General features: G+C 33.9%; 2 protein-coding genes across 2 annotated transcripts; one reads left to right on the top strand and one right to left on the bottom strand.

Moving 5' to 3' along the window:
• Positions 1–105: 105 nt before the first annotated feature.
• Positions 106–11,590, top strand: LOC149418082 (solute carrier family 25 protein Shawn-like). Its single transcript, XM_089639312.1, has 9 exons — positions 106–438; positions 552–712; positions 4,168–4,330; positions 5,365–5,487; positions 7,493–7,591; positions 8,023–8,129; positions 8,550–8,631; positions 9,120–9,324; positions 11,273–11,590. Exons 1-9 carry the CDS (start codon positions 318–320, stop codon positions 11,304–11,306), a joined length of 1,095 nt encoding a protein of 364 aa, XP_089495438.1. The 5' UTR covers positions 106–317; the 3' UTR covers positions 11,307–11,590.
• Positions 11,591–17,491: 5,901 nt separating this feature from the next.
• LOC149418081 (U6 snRNA-associated Sm-like protein LSm8) lies at positions 17,492–18,387 on the bottom strand. Its single transcript, XM_089639311.1, has one exon. The coding sequence runs from the start codon at positions 18,290–18,292 to the stop codon at positions 18,002–18,004; it is 291 nt and encodes a 96-aa protein (XP_089495437.1). The 5' UTR covers positions 18,293–18,387; the 3' UTR covers positions 17,492–18,001.
• Positions 18,388–18,641: the final 254 nt, after the last annotated feature.

Genomic DNA, 18,641 nt, shown 5'->3' with positions numbered 1-18,641 from the left:
AGGTCGATCATTGAATTTTCAGTGTTTGCATCTCTAAAATTGGCTTTTCGATATGTACATTTCTCATCACTATCAAAAACAGATGTTATCACAGAAAAACTGAGAAATTGGAGAAATGTCATGCGGAGTTTCGGAAGTCGGCAAAATTTAAAAAAAAATTGATAAGGGACATTTCTCGCAAAAGAATATAAACATAAGTGATTTAGCCGGTGTTGAAATTTAGTATCATGCAAAAACATGCATTGAAAGATGTGTTATTGTCGGCGAATTAAATTGTGAAAATAGTAATCCTTATTTTTTTAAATTGCACAAGATTTATGGAGATGTCGAATACTGTGGATTCACGTAATGTGGATATAAATGATCCTAGATTTAGAATCAGACCTGTACAGCAAATGACAGCAGCATGCAGCGGTGCTATGTTAACCTCACTTTTTAGTAAGTTTTCATACATTTTCCACTATAAAATTAAACATAAATCATTGCAAATACTCAGTCCACAGTTCTTCTGCATAATTAGTATTTTTTCAAGGTTATATTATTGTTTTCAGTGACTCCTTTAGACGTAATAAAAATAAGATTGCAAACGCAGCAAAAAGCTATGTTATCGAATAAATGCTACATATATTGCAATGGCCTGATGGATCACCTGTGTCCTTGTGGTCCTGGTATAACTCCTCTGCAAGGGAAAGTCCGATACAAAGGCACATTCGTAAGTATTTCTTTTATTGATTACTTTGAAAGCTCACAGTAAAAACAAGCTTATAAATATTACAATCTTACTGTCAGCAAGCCATTGTTAGTCGGTTATAGAGCTGATTGTAGATCTAGAAGTTGCTGGTTTGAATGTCATTTAAAAAAAACATGGTAGCCATTTACACTGTTTATTTGCTGTTTCATTTACAACATTATTAACATTCTTCTGTTTTGTATCTTCACAGATTGAAAAAGAGTAAAGATTTATTATAAAAATACCTACAACGATAACCTTCTGAGGGGGATTAAACATCCAAGGCACACACGATACATGCTCTTATTCTTACTATATTATTTTTAATATTCCAGTTTAAGAAATTCGCCTCTTACACAAATTTCATATAACTCATAATAATATACTGTATTCAGCGGCGTAGCTACCTAGGGGCTACGCGGGGCAGTGCCCCGGGGCCCTCAAGCTCAGGGGGCCCTCGAATCCTTACCAGAAATCTCGATCGAACTGAACTTTTGGAAATTTCTCCCATTTTCAAAATAAATATGACAGGTGGCAACTTGCAACCCCACTTTAATCATGTCAACTCAGTTGAGAGAAATTCAAAAGTTATGCCTAGGGAATTCCCCTAAATTCAGGAAACAGCATCAAACGTTGGTATTTACTGTCAAAATTCACTGGCGAATCGGACACCACTCTAAAAAAACTAAATCCGACTAGATGGTCCAGTAGGGTCAATACGATATCTGCAATAAAACTTCGTTATTTTGATATTATCAAAGCGTTATCAGAAATAGTTCTAAAGAGTCCTAATAAAGATGAGCGTAGTGAAGCAGAGAGTATTAAAACAAAAATGCTACATTTCGAGTTCGTGTTGCTTTGCGAATTCATGCACAGTGTATTGAACGACATCAATTATGCATCCAAAACTTTACAAAAATGCGACATCAATTTGGGCGAGGCGAGTAAAGTTTTAGCAGAGACCAAAGCAAAGTTGCAAATTTATAGAAATGATTTAGAATTATTCAAGTGCAAAGCCAGTGAAACTGCAAGAAAATATGGTATTGATACCCATTTTCAAGAAAAAAAGAAAAAGTTTAAAACATTTTGATGAATTAGCTGCTGATCACCGATTTCCAAACCGTGAAAAAATATTTAAAATTGATATTTTCAATAATGTACTAGACACAGTAATATCTCAATTAGATGCACGTTTTATTGGTATGAGTGCAGTCTGTCATATATTCGATTTTCTAACACCAACATTTTTATTACATGTTGATGAAGCAACTTTATTACAAAAGTGTGACGAATTCCAAAGAAAATATTCAGATATAATAAGGCCCTAGTTTTTCACTTCAATTTATTAATATTTACCATCTAGTTTTACCTCAACTAACTCAAGCATGGACCGTTCACCAATTATGTAAGGAAATAATGAGCAAATATGGAGTGAGAGAATGCGACCTAACGGAAGTATTTACAGCAATGTTATTATTCTTTACAATTCCTGTCACTTCTGCAGCAGCTGAAAGGTCATTTAGCAAATTAAAAATAATAAAAAATTGTTTAAGAAATAAGATTGGCCAAACACATTTATCGCTAATAGCAATTGAAAACAAACCCGCATCAAGCCTGGATTTAAACGAAGTCATTGATACTTTTGCGAAAACTAAAGCTCGGAAAAAATTGTAAATATAATTGTTATTTTGTCAGTTGGTAGGCCCGACCTTTATATAATAAACCCTTGAATCTTCTCTATTTCGTTTTATTAGCCAAACCTACACCAAGTATTAATTGTAATTTATGTTGTTACTGTTTAATATTTTTATTACCTGCCCTGCAGTCTGCAGTGCCCAAAAAAGAGCTTAAGTAGCTTAGCATTTTTAAAGTGTTTGTATATTTCATATTTTTAACCTAATCAGTTTACATAGCAGTGGGGCCCCATTTTTTAATTTGCCCCAGGGCCCTTGGTTACCTAGCTACGCCACTGACTGTATTGTATTATAACTAGTTCAGTTAGTAGCTGAGTTGACAAATGTATTGATTCCCTCCCAGGCGTTCCGAGTTCGGCTAAGTTCTTTGCAACATTTTCTGCTGGTGATGAAAGTAAGACGTTTTCAAATATTGTCAGGTTATTCGTAACCGGTAATGTTTGTCTTCTACACTGTTTTTTTCTTGTTGAATCGGTGACTTGTCTTATATTTTAATAGTTAAATAAATAATTTGAAGCTCACAATGGAAATGATGTTGCAATGTGGAAATAGTACTCTCCAAATTCATGACATAAAAGCTGTATAAATTGCATGATAATATGTCATCAGAGCTCACCGTCTAGTTTTTAGTGTGACACAATAAGAAATTTTCACCAAATTACGAAAGAAATAATAATTAAATCCGTTGAAAACATCAATTTGAAACATGTCTGAAATATGCATCCTTAGAAAAGCATTGCTTATAATTTATGTATTTAATCAATTTGCAACATTATGCTTTAGTAACCAGACACCTGAAATGTTTTCTGTACTGATTAACAGTATTATTGGGACAATGTTGACTCAAGGTGCAAATGATATTTTTGCTCCCGTTAATTATTGGAAGAATATTAACTGAAGGTGCAAATGATATTTTTACTTTTGTTAATTGTTGGGCCAGTATTAACTCAGGGTACAAATGATTTAATAGAGATATTTTTAATCCGGTTAATTATTGGGACATTGTTAACTCAATTTGCAAATATTTATGAGGATATTTTTACTCCTGTTTATTATTGTGACATTGTTAACTCAAGGTGCAAATATTTTGTGGTGATATATTTACTCCCGTTAATTATTGGGACATTGTTAATTCAAAGTGTAAATCTTTTATGATGATATATTTACTCCTGCTTATTATTGGGATATTTTTAACTCAAGATGCAAATATTTTATGGTGATATTTTTTCTCCCGTTAATTATTGGGACATTGTTAATTCAATGTTTAAATCTTTTATGATATTGTTAACTCTAGGTACAAATATTTTATATGATGATGTTTTCTCTCCTGTTTATGATTGGGATATTGAGAACTCAAGGTGTTAATATGTTACTATGATATGTTTACTCCTGTTTATTATTGGGACACTGTTAATTCAAGGTGTAAATTTTTTGTTAATGATATTTTTTCTCCCGTTAATTATTGGGACAAAATTAACTCAATGTTCAAATGATATTTTTACTCCCGTTCTGAAGAAGGTCAAAATTATGGACATACCCCATTCTTCATGCCTCTCTTAACCTAGCCCATCCCAACAAGTATGTCTGTCAATTGGATCAATAAAATAGAAGAGGAATGCTATTGGGTTAGGTTTGGTTAAGTGGGGCAAGCACAATTTGATTGTGAGTATGTCGATGCAGTCATGCAAATTTTATGTTGTGTACTTAAAACAGTCAAGTGACAGCTTTTAAATTTTTTCCCAGGATGCTATGGTAAAGATAACCCGAACGGAAGGCCTACCAACGCTGTGGTCGGGCCTGAGCCCCACACTATTCCTCGCCCTGCCCAGCACCGTGATGTACTTTGTATTCTATGAACAGATGCGCGTTAGGTTAAAAGATCGATATACGGAACGGACAGGAGATCGTAAGTATACTTTCTACCTATATATCTTTGTTGCGCTTGCAAGACCGGATACAGGGGAAGCAAAAACTTTACAGTTTTTTATTCAAATGCGTCAACAAACATCATTTGGATGAGTAATGTACAATTACAGTAAAACTTATGCACTTAGCCGAAATTCTTGATTTTTTAATAAATTATTAGTGTATAAAATGTTTTGCTGTTTAATATTTTTTATTGTTTGGTATCAATCATCTTTGATCATCACATACGTGAATGAATATTTGTGCACAAAAGCCCAGCAGCAGAGCGTACGCTCTCTGATTCCACACTAGTTGGTGGTACTGTCATCAAGAAGATTCTAACTGAAGGTATCTTAAGAGGCATCTCTTTCTTCAAAATCGATTCCAGGTTTTGAAGTTTCCGAGCTTGAGATGCGGTTCTATCCTCTCTTCCTAACGTCAAATTCAGTTTCTCGTTCATTGACAAAGATTGACCACCGCTTGTTTATCCAAACAACATGTTTTTGTTGTAAATTTAGTATACTGTTGTCATTCCCGTAAATCCAGCACATGCAAATCCCTTCAAATTCACAGAATCCAACATAGCTGAAATCCAGCGGGATTGCAGAATTGCAAAATACCCTTCATTAACCTTGTGTGTGTCGCCGTTACCAATAGGCACAATATTCTTGAACTTGTATTATATTCTCCGTAAGTGTTTTTCACAATAAAAAATAAAGAAAACCCTGAAGAAAATACACAATCTACATGAACTGCGCTTTGAAGAACAATGCAGTATTAACTTTATTATTATTTTTAAATGACTGCTCTTTACAAAATGAAAAGCAAGAACTCTTACCTCCTTGATTATTTTTTAGTCAATCCAATAAGATTTGTTTTAGTTATGAACAAGAAGCTTTGAACATTTTTACAAAGCAAAAACTGAAAAAACCAAAATATGCATATCGGCCACAGCGGCATTCAACAAGTACAAATTTTCCGTGGCCGATAGGCACTTCCTGCAAACAAAGAGTTAATTCCTTTTTTCTTTTTCAGAAAATCAACCCATGTTTATTCCCCTTATATCTGGAGCTGTGGCCAGAACAATGGCAGTGACGGTAGTCTCCCCTATTGAACTTGTAAGGACCAAAATGCAGTCACAAAAGAAGACCTTTAGTGGTAAGTTTTCTTTACCTTACCAGCTTGCAAAGTTTTGATTTAGTCAGTGCCTGTTAGTAGATGAGTTGACAAATGCGTTGGGTTCCGCATATAATGATATAAAATTATGTTATTTCGGCTACTGGCATTATACGTAGCTCTCTCATTCAAAATTTAGGCGTATTAGATCTGTCAAAGAATTTATATATAAAAATGCAAAAAGCAGTCATTTTAAATACATGTAGTAACATTGTCCCAATATGTAATACTGTTAATCAGTACAGAAAACATTTCAGGTGTCTGGTTAGTAAAACGTAACGTTGCAAATTGACTAAATATGTACATAAATTATTAGCAATTTATATATAAAAATGCAAAAGCAGTCTTTTTAAATACATGTAGGATTACGAAACATTTTTTAAATATTTATATTGAGGGATCAATAGGATTTATAGGTCCAGTTAGAAGTTCTACTGAGCCGAACCCTCTGATATGAAAATATCTGGAGTCGGTGAATTATTTTCCCATTTGATCTCTGGTGGGTTGACATGTTGTTCTTGTATTGTTTTGTATTTATTATGCTTATATAATGCACTTGCATAATGTGGATTGACTAGATGATCATATGTAGAAAAGTGTGTGGGAGGGTTCAGTTTTTCCTGTGTGGAAGATTTAACCCGGATATAAAGTAGGAAAAAAAGCACTAATTACTCTACGCAGTACATTTTCATTAATAGTTTAAATATGATTGTTAAAATTAATTATGTCTTTAAATATCAACCATTGTTGAAAAATAAAGAGTATAAGAGTATTTCATCTGCTTTCAAAAACTGTATTTCATTTCGAAAAACATTAAAAAATGGCAAATTTATCTGGAATCGAATTTAATACGTAAATATTCCCGCGCTTTCCACATTTTGATAGTTTGCATACATTGTTAAATACAGAAGGCTCTAGGGGTTAAAATAACTCTAAACACTTAGTACTAATACTTAGAACACAAGTAGTCTTCTTCTTCTTTCGTATGGTGGGTGGGTCAGAGGGGGACATCTAGGTCTGCGAGCCAGTCTAGGGCCTCAGGCGTCGCCATGTGGACCTCATCAATCCCGCCGGGGAATGAATGGAGCGGGCATTCGTTGACCACATGTACGGTGGTCTGCACCGCACCACATTCACACATCGCCGACTCTTTAAGGCCCCATCTGTGCATCATGTGGGCACAGCGGCTATGGGAGCACCTTAACCTATTGATGGCAGACCAGGTTTTGCGAGGCAATGAGAACCCAGGCTGTCTCTCGGTGGGGTCCTGTATGAGATGGACAAGTGTGCCAACTGCCACACGCAACGGTTGTGTCCGCCGCGTTGTTCACGATGCCATGTATGGCGATGGAACGTTATTGTTACCGCGCGTGTAGGTAGTGCTGGGAGTGAAGCGGATACCAAATTAAGTGGGCCTCCAACTACAAAACTATGCCGCTATTTAAGGGGGCGAAGACCGACAGGTCTCCCGGCCAAGGGGAATCGATAAATATCGGGGAACAATTAAAAATATTGTCCCTGAAATTGATTGAACCTCTCGATAAAAGGTGGATTTCCTATTAAAAATACTCACTGACAGAAACATCGATATTTTGCTACTCCAGGAGACACATATCGTAGAAAACGACAAGTTGTCTAAAAAAAGTACTTTCATAAATTGTATGTCATAATCTTTCCACATCGGTGTTATTCAAACTCGGGTAGTAACATGTTTTTAATTTGTATGAGAAACATGGCCATTTATTTTTGTTGTTGATCATTATTATCTTATCAACTTAGATTTTGTTCCGTTTTCATAATTCTCTCTTTAATAATATCTTTTAGTGAGCTATTAACCTCTGTTTTCTTATCTTGTTGACATGTTACAATATGTAATTTATTATTTTGCACTCAAAATAATAAATCAATCACGAAAAATTATAATCTTCCGCTATAATCTCTTTTTAATATGTTTGTTATATAATTTATTGTTTATTTTGTTTAACAGAAACTCGCTCATCTGTTAAAGAATTGATAAAGGTTCGGGGAATTAAAGGACTATGGAGGGGACTAGGACCAACACTAATGAGAGATGTACCATTCTCTGGTAATATTTCCCTTAGATTCATTAATTATTGTTATTTATGTGAACAATGCACAAGAGTATCAACCGCTCTCACCTCTCAGAAGACAGTGGGACTGTTGCATCGCCAATTGGAGTTTGTCGTGAGGCTGAAGGTATTGCAGAAGAAAAGGAGATGTGGAAAGGAAGGTTGGGAAATATTGGGCTATTTGAATCTGGTCATCAAACAAGATTAAAACCATTTCAAGGAACTTTTCGATGCGGAATAGAGGTCTTTCACCAGGGCGATACTAAAAGTATCTACCACGCTTTTATTCACAACTTTTGACTTATTCTTCAACACATTGTTGTCAATTAACAGTGCACTTTTTGTTTTGTCTGTCGTGTATTTAAAAAAAAATTTAAGCATTTTTACACACTTTTATTTTTAATTAATTGTATTTTTTAATTTGCAGGTGTATACTGGACGAATTTCGAGACTATAAAAAAGAAATATGGACAACCAAATCCCAGCGATAACACATTTGCGTTTAATTTTGCCGCTGGTGGCATTTCTGGTTGCGTAAGTGTCGTTTTCTTTTATAACTTGTCTGATTTTTTCATTCCACAATAATAATTGGAAAATGCGTAAAGTAAAGAAGAACATTAGAACTGCATTCTATATAGATTCAAATGTAAAGCAATGTCGCCACTGAGTTAGTACCTTTTGGTTATATCCTATTTAGTATGCCCTCTGTCCCTCTTACACTCGCCTGACTTCATATATCACCGTCCTTTTTAAATTTCATAATGATTATGAAGAGTTCTGCCTATGAAATCTAAGCGAAGAATGGTCTGACTTTTGTATCACGAAACATACCCACATAGCATTTCTCGTTCTTCTTTTTTCTGTGGGTAAAATGTATGGGTGTATGGTATGTATTCGAAATTAATGAGTGTACTTTTTTCGTCTACGTTATATAGTAAATGTTTTTGTTTTTAGCTTGCAGCAATCTTCACCTTACCTTTTGATGTTGTCAAAACTCATCAACAAATTGAATTAGGAGAACGGGAAATATATTCAAGTAAGTAACGCTTTTCTTACATTCATATCAGTTTTTGTTTTGTTTACAGATTTTTCTCAATATAAAATTTCAACATGTATTTCTTCATTGGAAAAGTACATGTCCGGGTATCGAGAGTCCCAATTTCAAATCATAGCTTTTTATATTGGTTGAATTTCAGGGTGTTATGACATGTTGAGCTATTTAAAATGTACTAGGATGCTTCTGCTCTGATGCTGGAGACTGGAAGTGTGCCTGTGATGTTGGATCTCTTGTCAAAGTGGAAATATCCCGCTGAAAAACACATTGATGTAGCCAAGTGTTTAGGAAACTAGCATTTTTATTTAAGATTTATATGTGAAATATATTTTTCTTTCTTTAGAATGTATGTAAAACATTTAAGTATGAAATGTAGCTTTTTTCTGTATCCCCGCATTCATAGTTTATTGCAATAGGACTCCTCAAAAACGATACTTAGAGATTTCACTGTACTTTAATATTATTTTCAGTGGACCACAAATTCAAACCCAAAGGTCTGATAGAAATGTTGCTGAACATATTCAAAAACCACGGCTTCCGGGGCCTCTTCACCGGCCTGACTCCTCGCATCTTCAAGGTGGCCCCCGCCTGCGCCATTATGATCGCCTCCTTCGAGTACGGCAAGTTCTTCTTCCAGGACTATAACATGAAGAAGTACTTGGAGAAACAACCAAAGTAAACAAATATCAATTATCCGCTTCGTTGCATGTGCTTGCCTCAGTCAGTGACTTGTGTTTCTTTGCTTGATCAAACTAAAAATTAGGTATCTTTTAAACCATCCAAAGTAAAGAAATACATATCTATTATCCTCTTCATTGCATGTGCCTGTTGCAATCTTTGTCATGTTTCTTTTTGCTTGATCAATTTATTGAAGATACTCCTTGAGAACCTGCCAATGTAAGGACATGTCAATTATCCGATTCATTGCATGTGCCAGCTGCAATCTTTGATCTGTGTTACTTTGACAAATTTTTAATCTTTTGGTGCTTGTGTAGATATTTGATTATACAAAATTAAAGTACACTTGCCCTTCTACAACAGGAATATGCAAGTATCCGATACTTATGTTGTGTGCTTACGTCGCAAACAACTTGTCGCGCTCGGTCCATACATATCACTGCTGGAATCACAAGAAGCGCATCACCACCATTCATTGTTGAATTCTCGAAACGTCAAAATTAGAATTCTATAATCTCACTCACAACCAAATAGTTGCTGTAGCTGTCTGTTTATATCCTGTCATTCTTTGTTGACTATTTTGTTTTTAGCATTGATATAAAACAAAAGCATTGTTACAAAATGTCTTGACACAAGTGATGCCATGTATGAAGTCTTGACTAGGCAAGTGGCGATGATATCGCCCGGCCGTTCGCGGTAGACTGGCATCACCGACGAGTTTACAAAATGTCGGCAATGTTTGTCTGTGTATGAACCTCCGCGCAGATGAATAGCGGTAGTCGCCAAATCCTTGAATCGTCGAGTATTGAATACTTACTTATCTTTGTGGACGAAGGGCCTAAATCCTGTTTTTATGTGAGGAATGCGTTACATAGTTACCGTGTAAATAAATACAGTAAATTAAATATAGGAGGTAGGTTCCGCTGTATAAAAATCATTTGAGGATGTCAAAAAATAAAACATATCGCCCTGTGGTTCACAAATCACCCCCATATAACAGTACGACAATGAATCAACAAAATTTCATTGTGAAATGACAATAATTTGCCGTTTTCAGAATATTTTTGAAAATTTTGGCCGCTGTAAGAAATATATCAGATTTCTTAATTTCTCTAATATTGCGCATCGTTTTTTCATGTTGGGGATTTTTGTTGTCTAAATTTTATTTATTTGTTATAAAAATGTTTTCATCAAACCAAGTGTTGTCAATATGTATGTCGTTATTTTATATTATAATTATGTTCAATGTTAACAAAAAATGTTGTTCAACTTTGCCATAGTTTATGTTGCCTATGAAATAAAGATACATATATACACACATACCTATAAATTGTAGATAAACCTTTGTTATTGTATTTCTGTAACATTTTATAAAAGTGGGTTAAATGTGTTTTCTATTCAGAGGTATAAAGTTTTCAGGCATGTATTAATTTTCCTCACTAAAGTCATTTTTCATTACAAAGAAAAGCTTTTCAAGAAAATGTAACATTATATTTAATTTTATCGATTATTATGTTTTTATTCTAACTCCACAGAAATATTGGCATTACAAATTGTTTCAATATAAGTGTAAAATATTTTTTCATGCATTATTGCCTTTTCCATGCTTTATACATACTCCAAATAATAATTTAAAAATTAAATAGTCACTTTCTACGAACCACTAATTTATTGTTTATTTATGTATTTCATATAGTTGTCAGAAAAAATGGTTGTTTTATTTCATGAAAAACGCATGTACATATAATGTCTGCAAAATGACTGCTTTCTGAGATTTTTTTGCTTTTTTAATATTTATAAATAACAATATTCCACCTTAGTTAAAATTATGATTGCACCTTTTAAAAAAAAACATGAAATACATATTGTATAAAATCTCATTACAACATTAATCATTTCCAATTCATATACAAATCTTACCAATTGAAATACATTTTTATTACAGAATTCCACGATACAACTTAGCCTATGGAAATTAGCTGCTTCAACATAAATATTTATGATTACATAGTTATAAGTGGATATTATAAGAAATTTAAAACATAATTTTGATGATGCTAGCTTGGATGCTGCAAATGAGTTTATTTACTTACACATTCATTAATTTTGTTTATCATGAAGAATTGACAAATTCGCAAACATTAATATGTTGCAATAAAATATATTGTAAATTACTTTGACTAGAAAGTGAAATGGTTTGTTGATAATTACATCATTCAGGTTAGCCATGTTTTCAAATCAGATTAAAGTATGCAAAAGGTAATTTTCTTCTTTTTTTTTCACTTTGTATTAAGATGATATTTACATTTATGTATTATAATCAGTACATAAAGGTTAAAAAGCAGTGCACACTTCAACAAAAATTTAAAACCAAATAGTTTTATCTGAGTGTTCAGATTAACCGCAGCATTCTAGCATATGGTTTATTGTTGTTTAGTGTATGTATGTGCCACAATATTAACATAAGTGTTTCATTAAATTTGTTCATTTGTTCAACAACTATACAATATACACAAAATAAAGCAAATAATTGTCTTTCGTAAAAGGTTTTTTCAAACAAAGGTCTCGTTGTCCGTAGTGTCGCTTGGCACATCGTCTGCAATAGAACTAACATCCGATATGATGAAGAATATCGATTCTCTTTAGGGTGTATTTCTTTCGGTTCCATGATTTTTCATCAAAATGAAAATTCAACACACCTCCAAAAAGTGATATAGAGTCATGAAAACTGATGAAAAAAAGTAGGTTTAATAGTTACCTATCTAACATATTTAACCTAGTTTTTATTTCATCACTTTTCATGACTTAACGTTAATAGTTACCTATGTAACCTATTTAACCTAGTTTTTATTTCATCACTTTATATCACTTTTTGGAGGTGTGTTGAATTGTCGTTTTGATGACATACCCGTCACAACTTATTTTAAAATGATAAACAATAAATACAGTTATTAAGACAAGCGCCAACCACAATATGCCGCACTCAAATGTAACACGCGCTCTCCCGAGGACCGACAAACGCGCTTTAAAGCATGCTGCGCCGCATCGCAATTTTCGTCAGTCATTTTGCAGCGCGATATTACTGAATAGCACTCTAATGGTTAATGTCTAATTTGAATCGACACCTGTATAGTCATAGGATACCCTTGGTTTAAGGTAAAAGGATGCCATTGCTAGGTATAATAATTATCCTAAATGAAAATTTCCATTAGGTGTAATAAAATGTTTTATGCTTTGGAAAGCATAAATGTAGTTGTATATACATAATAATTATTAGTCTCGTTGTCAGCAAATCAATTTAAATATGTATGAATTTTTTCCTCATTTTCTGTACATTAATTGTTTCATCCTTGTTCAGTTGGTACAAGTAATTGTTTTAGGCATTTAATTATTTGGTGGAGTTAGAATCCTCAGATGGTCGATGGGAAGTCTAATTGATGGGAAAAACTCTGTGATGTTGTTCATAAGTTATTTGATGAAGTTTCAAAAAGATGGATTCTTGGCTTGTGGCATACTAATAAAATATTTTAACTCAATCAGTACTATTTTTTTTTCCTATTATTTATGTCCTGTTTTTTAAATTTATTGAAAACTGCCTCGGTGAAAATAATGTATTAGTTATCAGACTAAACCCAATTTACAATGGTTTGAAAAGTTCACAACATGATAATTATTTATTTATTTACACCCCTGGGCTTTTAAATAAAACATGTCTTAATAAATTACACTAGTGCATTCAAATTAACATAATAATAGTTCAATTCCCAGCTATATGAATGGGATATGCATTTCAATTTATCCATTTTGGCAGTGTAGCAAACAATAGAATATAAAAAATAAGATGGGAATAAAAATGAAAATAATACTCGCAGGTACAACAAAGAAAAGAGAAGAGAGAAAAAATATTGATATATGCCTACAGTAAATAACTAACAACCTTAACCCCTTATACCCCAGCCTGACATGGTCTCATAAAAGTTTTGCTATCTCATTTTGTATTACGGTGAAAAAAATAATTTAAACAGTGTTATAAAGAGAAAAAAAAATCATCATAAACTCTCTTAAAATAAAAAAAAATCAGACAATTAATAAGAAAGATAAATTAGACAAAATAACATTACATAGATCTTCAAAAGACAAAAGTTAATATTTTTATAGGGACACCTATAGCATTTTATGTAGTAGCCAAAAAAATAGACACATTTTTTGTTTTTTTCATTTAATTAAATTTTAGGGGTCGCTACTAGAGGTGGGCGTTTTGGTTTCTTTAAGCCCTGAGGTTTTTTTTCCCTCCGGGCCTTCTGTGTGGAGAAAATGTTTAAAAAAATTGGGATGGCATACATACCACATGGACTTTTGTACCGTATTCATATTTATAAAAAAAAATTTGTTACTAATGGACAATTGCACGGTTTGACTTGCCAGCGTAAAAATCACATTTTGCCGACTGGAATTTTTAGAAATGAACAAAGTTAAAGATGCAATGAGTTATTTATCTTTAAGTGCGTTTTCAAAGTAGATTCAGTGCCGGTCCTGTGCGGGCGCAATTGGAGCAGTTTACATCTGGCTCCAAGGCGCCAAGGAGCCAAGGCGCTGATAATACTTAACACGTAACACAGAGCCCTTAAGGTTTTTACTAATAAGAATAACAAGAACATTTTAATATGGAAGAACATCAGTCAAATTAGTTGATATTTCACAATATTGAATGAACCAGATACGAAACAAACAGGAGTAAAAATGAATTTAAACAATATTATTTCAACTCACTTCTGTTTTATCATTTTTGGCGGTTAGTTCAAATTTTTGCTTTTTCGAGGAATTTTGTTAACACTGCAAGATTAAGTATTCAATCAATGTCATTCTCAATAAGTAACCAAAGTCAATTATGAAAATAATAATTATTAAATTATAACACACAAAAATCTTCGTTGTAAGACAAATCGGTTTTGCTAGATTCGTGCTTAGTGGTCAAAATCTGAAGATATGAAAAAAATAACAGTAAACATTATTATTTTTTATTCTTATTATATCTCGATCCCCGTGAAAATTAAGGTAAAATGTATCTCCCAAACTCAAAAAAGTTGGGAACCCTTCTACTGAAATATAATTTTTAAATTTATCGGTGAACGGTTGCGGCGAAAGCGTTAACATCAAAGCGAGAAGGCATTTAAACAATCGTTTCTTTGCATCGGTTTACAGGCAGCCAATCATGAACGGGTGGAAGCATTTCGGCAACGGTTTACGTTGCGCCAATCGCGGACGGGATCGAGAAAGCATTTAATAAATAAGCGTTTCTTTGCATCGGTTTACTTGCGGCCAATCGCGGGCAAGTGGAAGCGTTTCTTTGAATGGTTTACGGGCGGCCAACAGAGTAAGGGCGGATAACTGGTGTTTGTTTACATTGGTGATGTGTACGGGCGGATAAGCGTTTCTTTGCAATCGTATTGTGCTCTATTGTAATCATTTCTTATTGCAGGTCTAGTTACACTTTTTTTTTGTTACGGTTATCCCAATATCCACAAAACTGTTGCAACCGTTTTTATCTTAAACGCTTACAAAAAAACTCACCTCTAGTCGCTACCATTCATCAAAGTTTAAAAAATATGCACCGTTTAACCAATGATTGCAACTCTTCAGACGAAACATGTCACTGCATGCAACATAATAAGCTATGGATAGGTCAAGCACACCCCTCTCCCAACCCTCCTCAGTATTGTTAACAATAGTAAATTAATTTAAACATGTTTGTATCGCAACTAGAATCTTTTAGGAATAACATACTTTTTGTGCCATATAAATGGCATCTACTAGTGAAAGTGTTATTAAAACTCAAAAAATGACAGACATATATGGCTTATTGGACACCTTACACAAACTTTATCTTAATCAAGATCAAGTCTGTTACAGAAGTTATGAGTTTGTTTTTGTTATAAAACTATAGTGAGGAAAAACAATAACCATTTTGCAACTTCTATTGCGTGTAATGTTCTGCAAATATGAGAATTATGAATTATGTTTTTGGGGTGTTATGCCGTGTTGCGCTAACTCCTTCTTTAGCCAACGTTTCGGATAGCATTGCAGTGTCCATCATCAGGGCAGATGTGTTATTTGAGGTTATGGTGAAATGTGAGTTTATGTATGAAGCTGTGATACCGTGTTGCCAGCTCCAACCCTCTGAGCTGACATTAAAGTACAATATTTAGCATATCAAAAATATTTGTCAAGGTTTGCAAATTTTTAAATAAAAATTTTTATACAATGAAAAAAAAGAGAAAGGGACAGCAACTTTTATAATACCTTTGTCTAATTAAATATGTTTTTTAGTTTTGTGTAAAGTAATAATTACAGGTCGAAAACAATTAGTAAGCGACTTTATAACTTTTTCTTTGTTTACGTTCAAAGTTTTAATATTTTCAATTGTATACTTTGATTTGTAATACTAAAATCGGAAGAATCTTTCATACGCTTTCAAGAACAGTACTTTATTTTAAAATATGTTCAAAAACAGCGAATTTATCTGGAATCAAATGTAATGCGTGTAGCGGCAAGCGGCTACTAGCATTATTCATAGTTCATCGAACACTCGAGATCTTGAGCAGCGCGGATTACATCTTGTACCTATGAGTACGTACTAGAACGTAGTATGCAGGTAGCCAGAACATTTCCAGCTGTGGTTAACGTGGGGCCGTATATAAGTGCGCCCGTATCAATACTGAGTCGCTAGCCGAACAACGTATTGTTACACGTTCCGCGAGCCCATCGTGTTCACATCACCAGCCGACCAGTTCTACCTCTAGGTCAGGAGTACCTGGAAGACCCAGTGCTGAATATCTTCCACTAGTCCGGTCTCCACCAACGCGGTGTAGAGCTACCGATTTCATAGCTACAACCACTCCACCACGGTTCATCTTAGCTTCATATGGTGTTGACCATCGATCTGGAGGATTCGCCGTCGACTACATCCACCGACAACGGTGTCGATCTTCAGCCTGGGGAATTTGCCTCCGATCACGTCCTCTTCAGTGTCGAGCATCAGTCATTCTTACCTTACCATCACCAAATGCACAAATATTTTGTGCAGAATCTGTATTCTGGCAGTTCTCATAAGAGAAATTCATTTAAAATGTCAGAGGCTTTAGGGCTTAAAAGAAAAAGTAAGTACATGGTAAAATGAAACATAAAAAATATGTTGCAAATTATACGTAATACTAGTGAAATAAAATAAATTTCTGATTTAAATTTTAGCAAGGAATAAATGAAAATATCAATGGATCTGAATTTATTTCCAAGTCTATGGAAGCCTTTAAACTGGGTAATGATTGAAGTAGTTTATTTTGAAGAATAAACAAAGAACATTTCTGGAAATATTCGGAACATTATTATTTTATTATTACATTTGTTGAGTCATTAATTATTTTGTATAAAAGTACCAAATCGCTCATGGTTCTTCTGCAAGATAAGTAGGTTAAGTCAAGTAATTTCATTAAATTAACATAATTAATTTGTGTTGAACTTTCTCAATTTTTATGAAGTAATGTACTTTTATTCCTCAATACAAACCACCAGAACTTCATCCCACTTAGTCCAAAGATGTTCCGGTGCGCTTATCCCATCCCGGAAGTCGCTCGCCACTGAGAAATGTTTAAAGGTTTGGAAACAGATTGAAGTCATACAGAGATTAATTAAGTTACTGGCCAGATACGGCAGAAAATCATTCATCAGCTCAAATATTTTTTCATATTGAATGAACACTTCTTGTACCATCATCACATCGCTAGATCCCATGGTGGGATCTTAAGACCTCCACAATTGTCATTATTACTATTATTGACACTTCTTATCAAGAATCTCAAAAAATGGAAGCTGATTCCATTGTTTCAACTGGTCCAATGGCAGTTGACTTTAACCTTTGGAACGCCAGGCTCTCGTTACCTAATACCTTCGTAGTGTGCTGAGGGTGAAGATCGCACAAACAAAATGTGTTAATGTCAGCTTACTGTATGTATACACCGGATACAAATTGTTTGTATCCAATAGGTACTTTTGGAGCTTGAAAAGACAACTAGAAGAGAAAGGGACCATCAACTCTATGGTATATTTTCAAAGTGTTGTTTAGGATCTCGTTGAATAAATAACGAAAGCAAGTTAATTAATAGTACTTATTTAATAATGAAAATTACAAAAAATAATACAAGATCTTAAATGAGAATTTTTAAAGTAAATTCTTTTTCATTAACTCCGTACCCCGAGACCCTGGGGAAAATAATTTCCCCCTATAGCCTGGGTCTTCTTTGGGGATGCTGTGTGGAATATTATAGAATATCTTACACGGAAAGGCCATATTTTAGTAGTTCTTACAGCTATTAAAACTAGTTTTTCTAAGAAAAAGTATATTGTCAAATAAAATACTATTTTGGAAAAGGGCTCAATAATTAAATTAAAACATTTCTTTTAAATATATGGCTACACCTTGCAAACATATTTGTTAAAAATCACATAATTTTACGTAATAACATACATTTTTGGAAGAATGTAGGGTAAAGTAAATCTAAAAGATTTCAAGAAAAGGGGATATCAGGTCATCTTTCCGACATTGACACCAGGCCAACTTCCAATGCACAATGCCGATCTCCCAAGTCAGCCATTGCACCAGTATTCTGTTACATCTTATTTAGAAAATAACTGCATTTAGAGGTTCGGCTTTGATACTGGCTAGGTCCAATCTGCTGTCGATAGATTCATCGATTTGTCCGACAATGGCAACGTTATCTCCTCTGATGATGTGCAGACCCAACACCACCTGGGCAATCCCTGACGTGGAAGAGTAAACGCGTTCGTGAGACTCGTCTAGAATCAGATTGATAGTTTGGTCGAAGCCCTTCAGCGTTCCGATGAAGTTTCTGCCATCAGATGTTATGATGGAAACTGTATGGTTGACGAAAGATTCCAAGCCTGAAGCCATCTTTAAATTGTACAACTGTCGTTTTTGCAGAAGTAATATCACAAAAATACGACTTCAAAACGTAATTCGCCGGCGCTAATGTTTTCAAACGTCTTCCGACAAAAGAGAAGAAAAATAATATCATAGACAAATTCTGATCCATAGAACCAAGGAGAAATGTTGAGGTTAATTTGTGAATATTTTTTCAGCCAACCAAATAATCAAGTAGGTTCCATAAAACCATTGCTGAAAAAACCAATACCTAGTATTTTTTCGCCTAATTTAACTCGCTTACCAATCATAAAACTTTACAAATATTTTTTATGCACTGGCGTTTTCAAAACATAAAAATGTTTTTTGATTTGCTACA

This window comes from Hesperophylax consimilis, chromosome 14 (genome assembly GCF_061612785.1).
Source record: "Hesperophylax consimilis isolate HC1 chromosome 14, BYU_Hcon_1.0, whole genome shotgun sequence".
NCBI classification, from domain to species: domain Eukaryota; kingdom Metazoa; phylum Arthropoda; class Insecta; order Trichoptera; family Limnephilidae; genus Hesperophylax; species Hesperophylax consimilis.
The sequence above is the reverse complement of the archived record's forward strand: the minus strand, read 5'-3'. Positions and strand labels throughout refer to the sequence as shown.

Bases quoted from the DNA above. Each gene is read 5' to 3' on its own strand.
- LOC149418081 (XM_089639311.1), bottom strand. From the start codon at position 18,292: ATGGCTTCAGGCTTGGAATCTTTCGTCAACCATACAGTTTCCATCATA.
- LOC149418082 (XM_089639312.1), top strand. From the start codon at position 318: ATGGAGATGTCGAATACTGTGGATTCACGTAATGTGGATATAAATGAT. The intron at 4,331-5,364 runs GTAAGTATACTT...TTTCTTTTTCAG, and splicing joins TACGGAACGGACAGGAGATC to AAAATCAACCCATGTTTATT. The intron at 8,632-9,119 runs GTAAGTAACGCT...TATTATTTTCAG, and splicing joins AGAACGGGAAATATATTCAA to TGGACCACAAATTCAAACCC.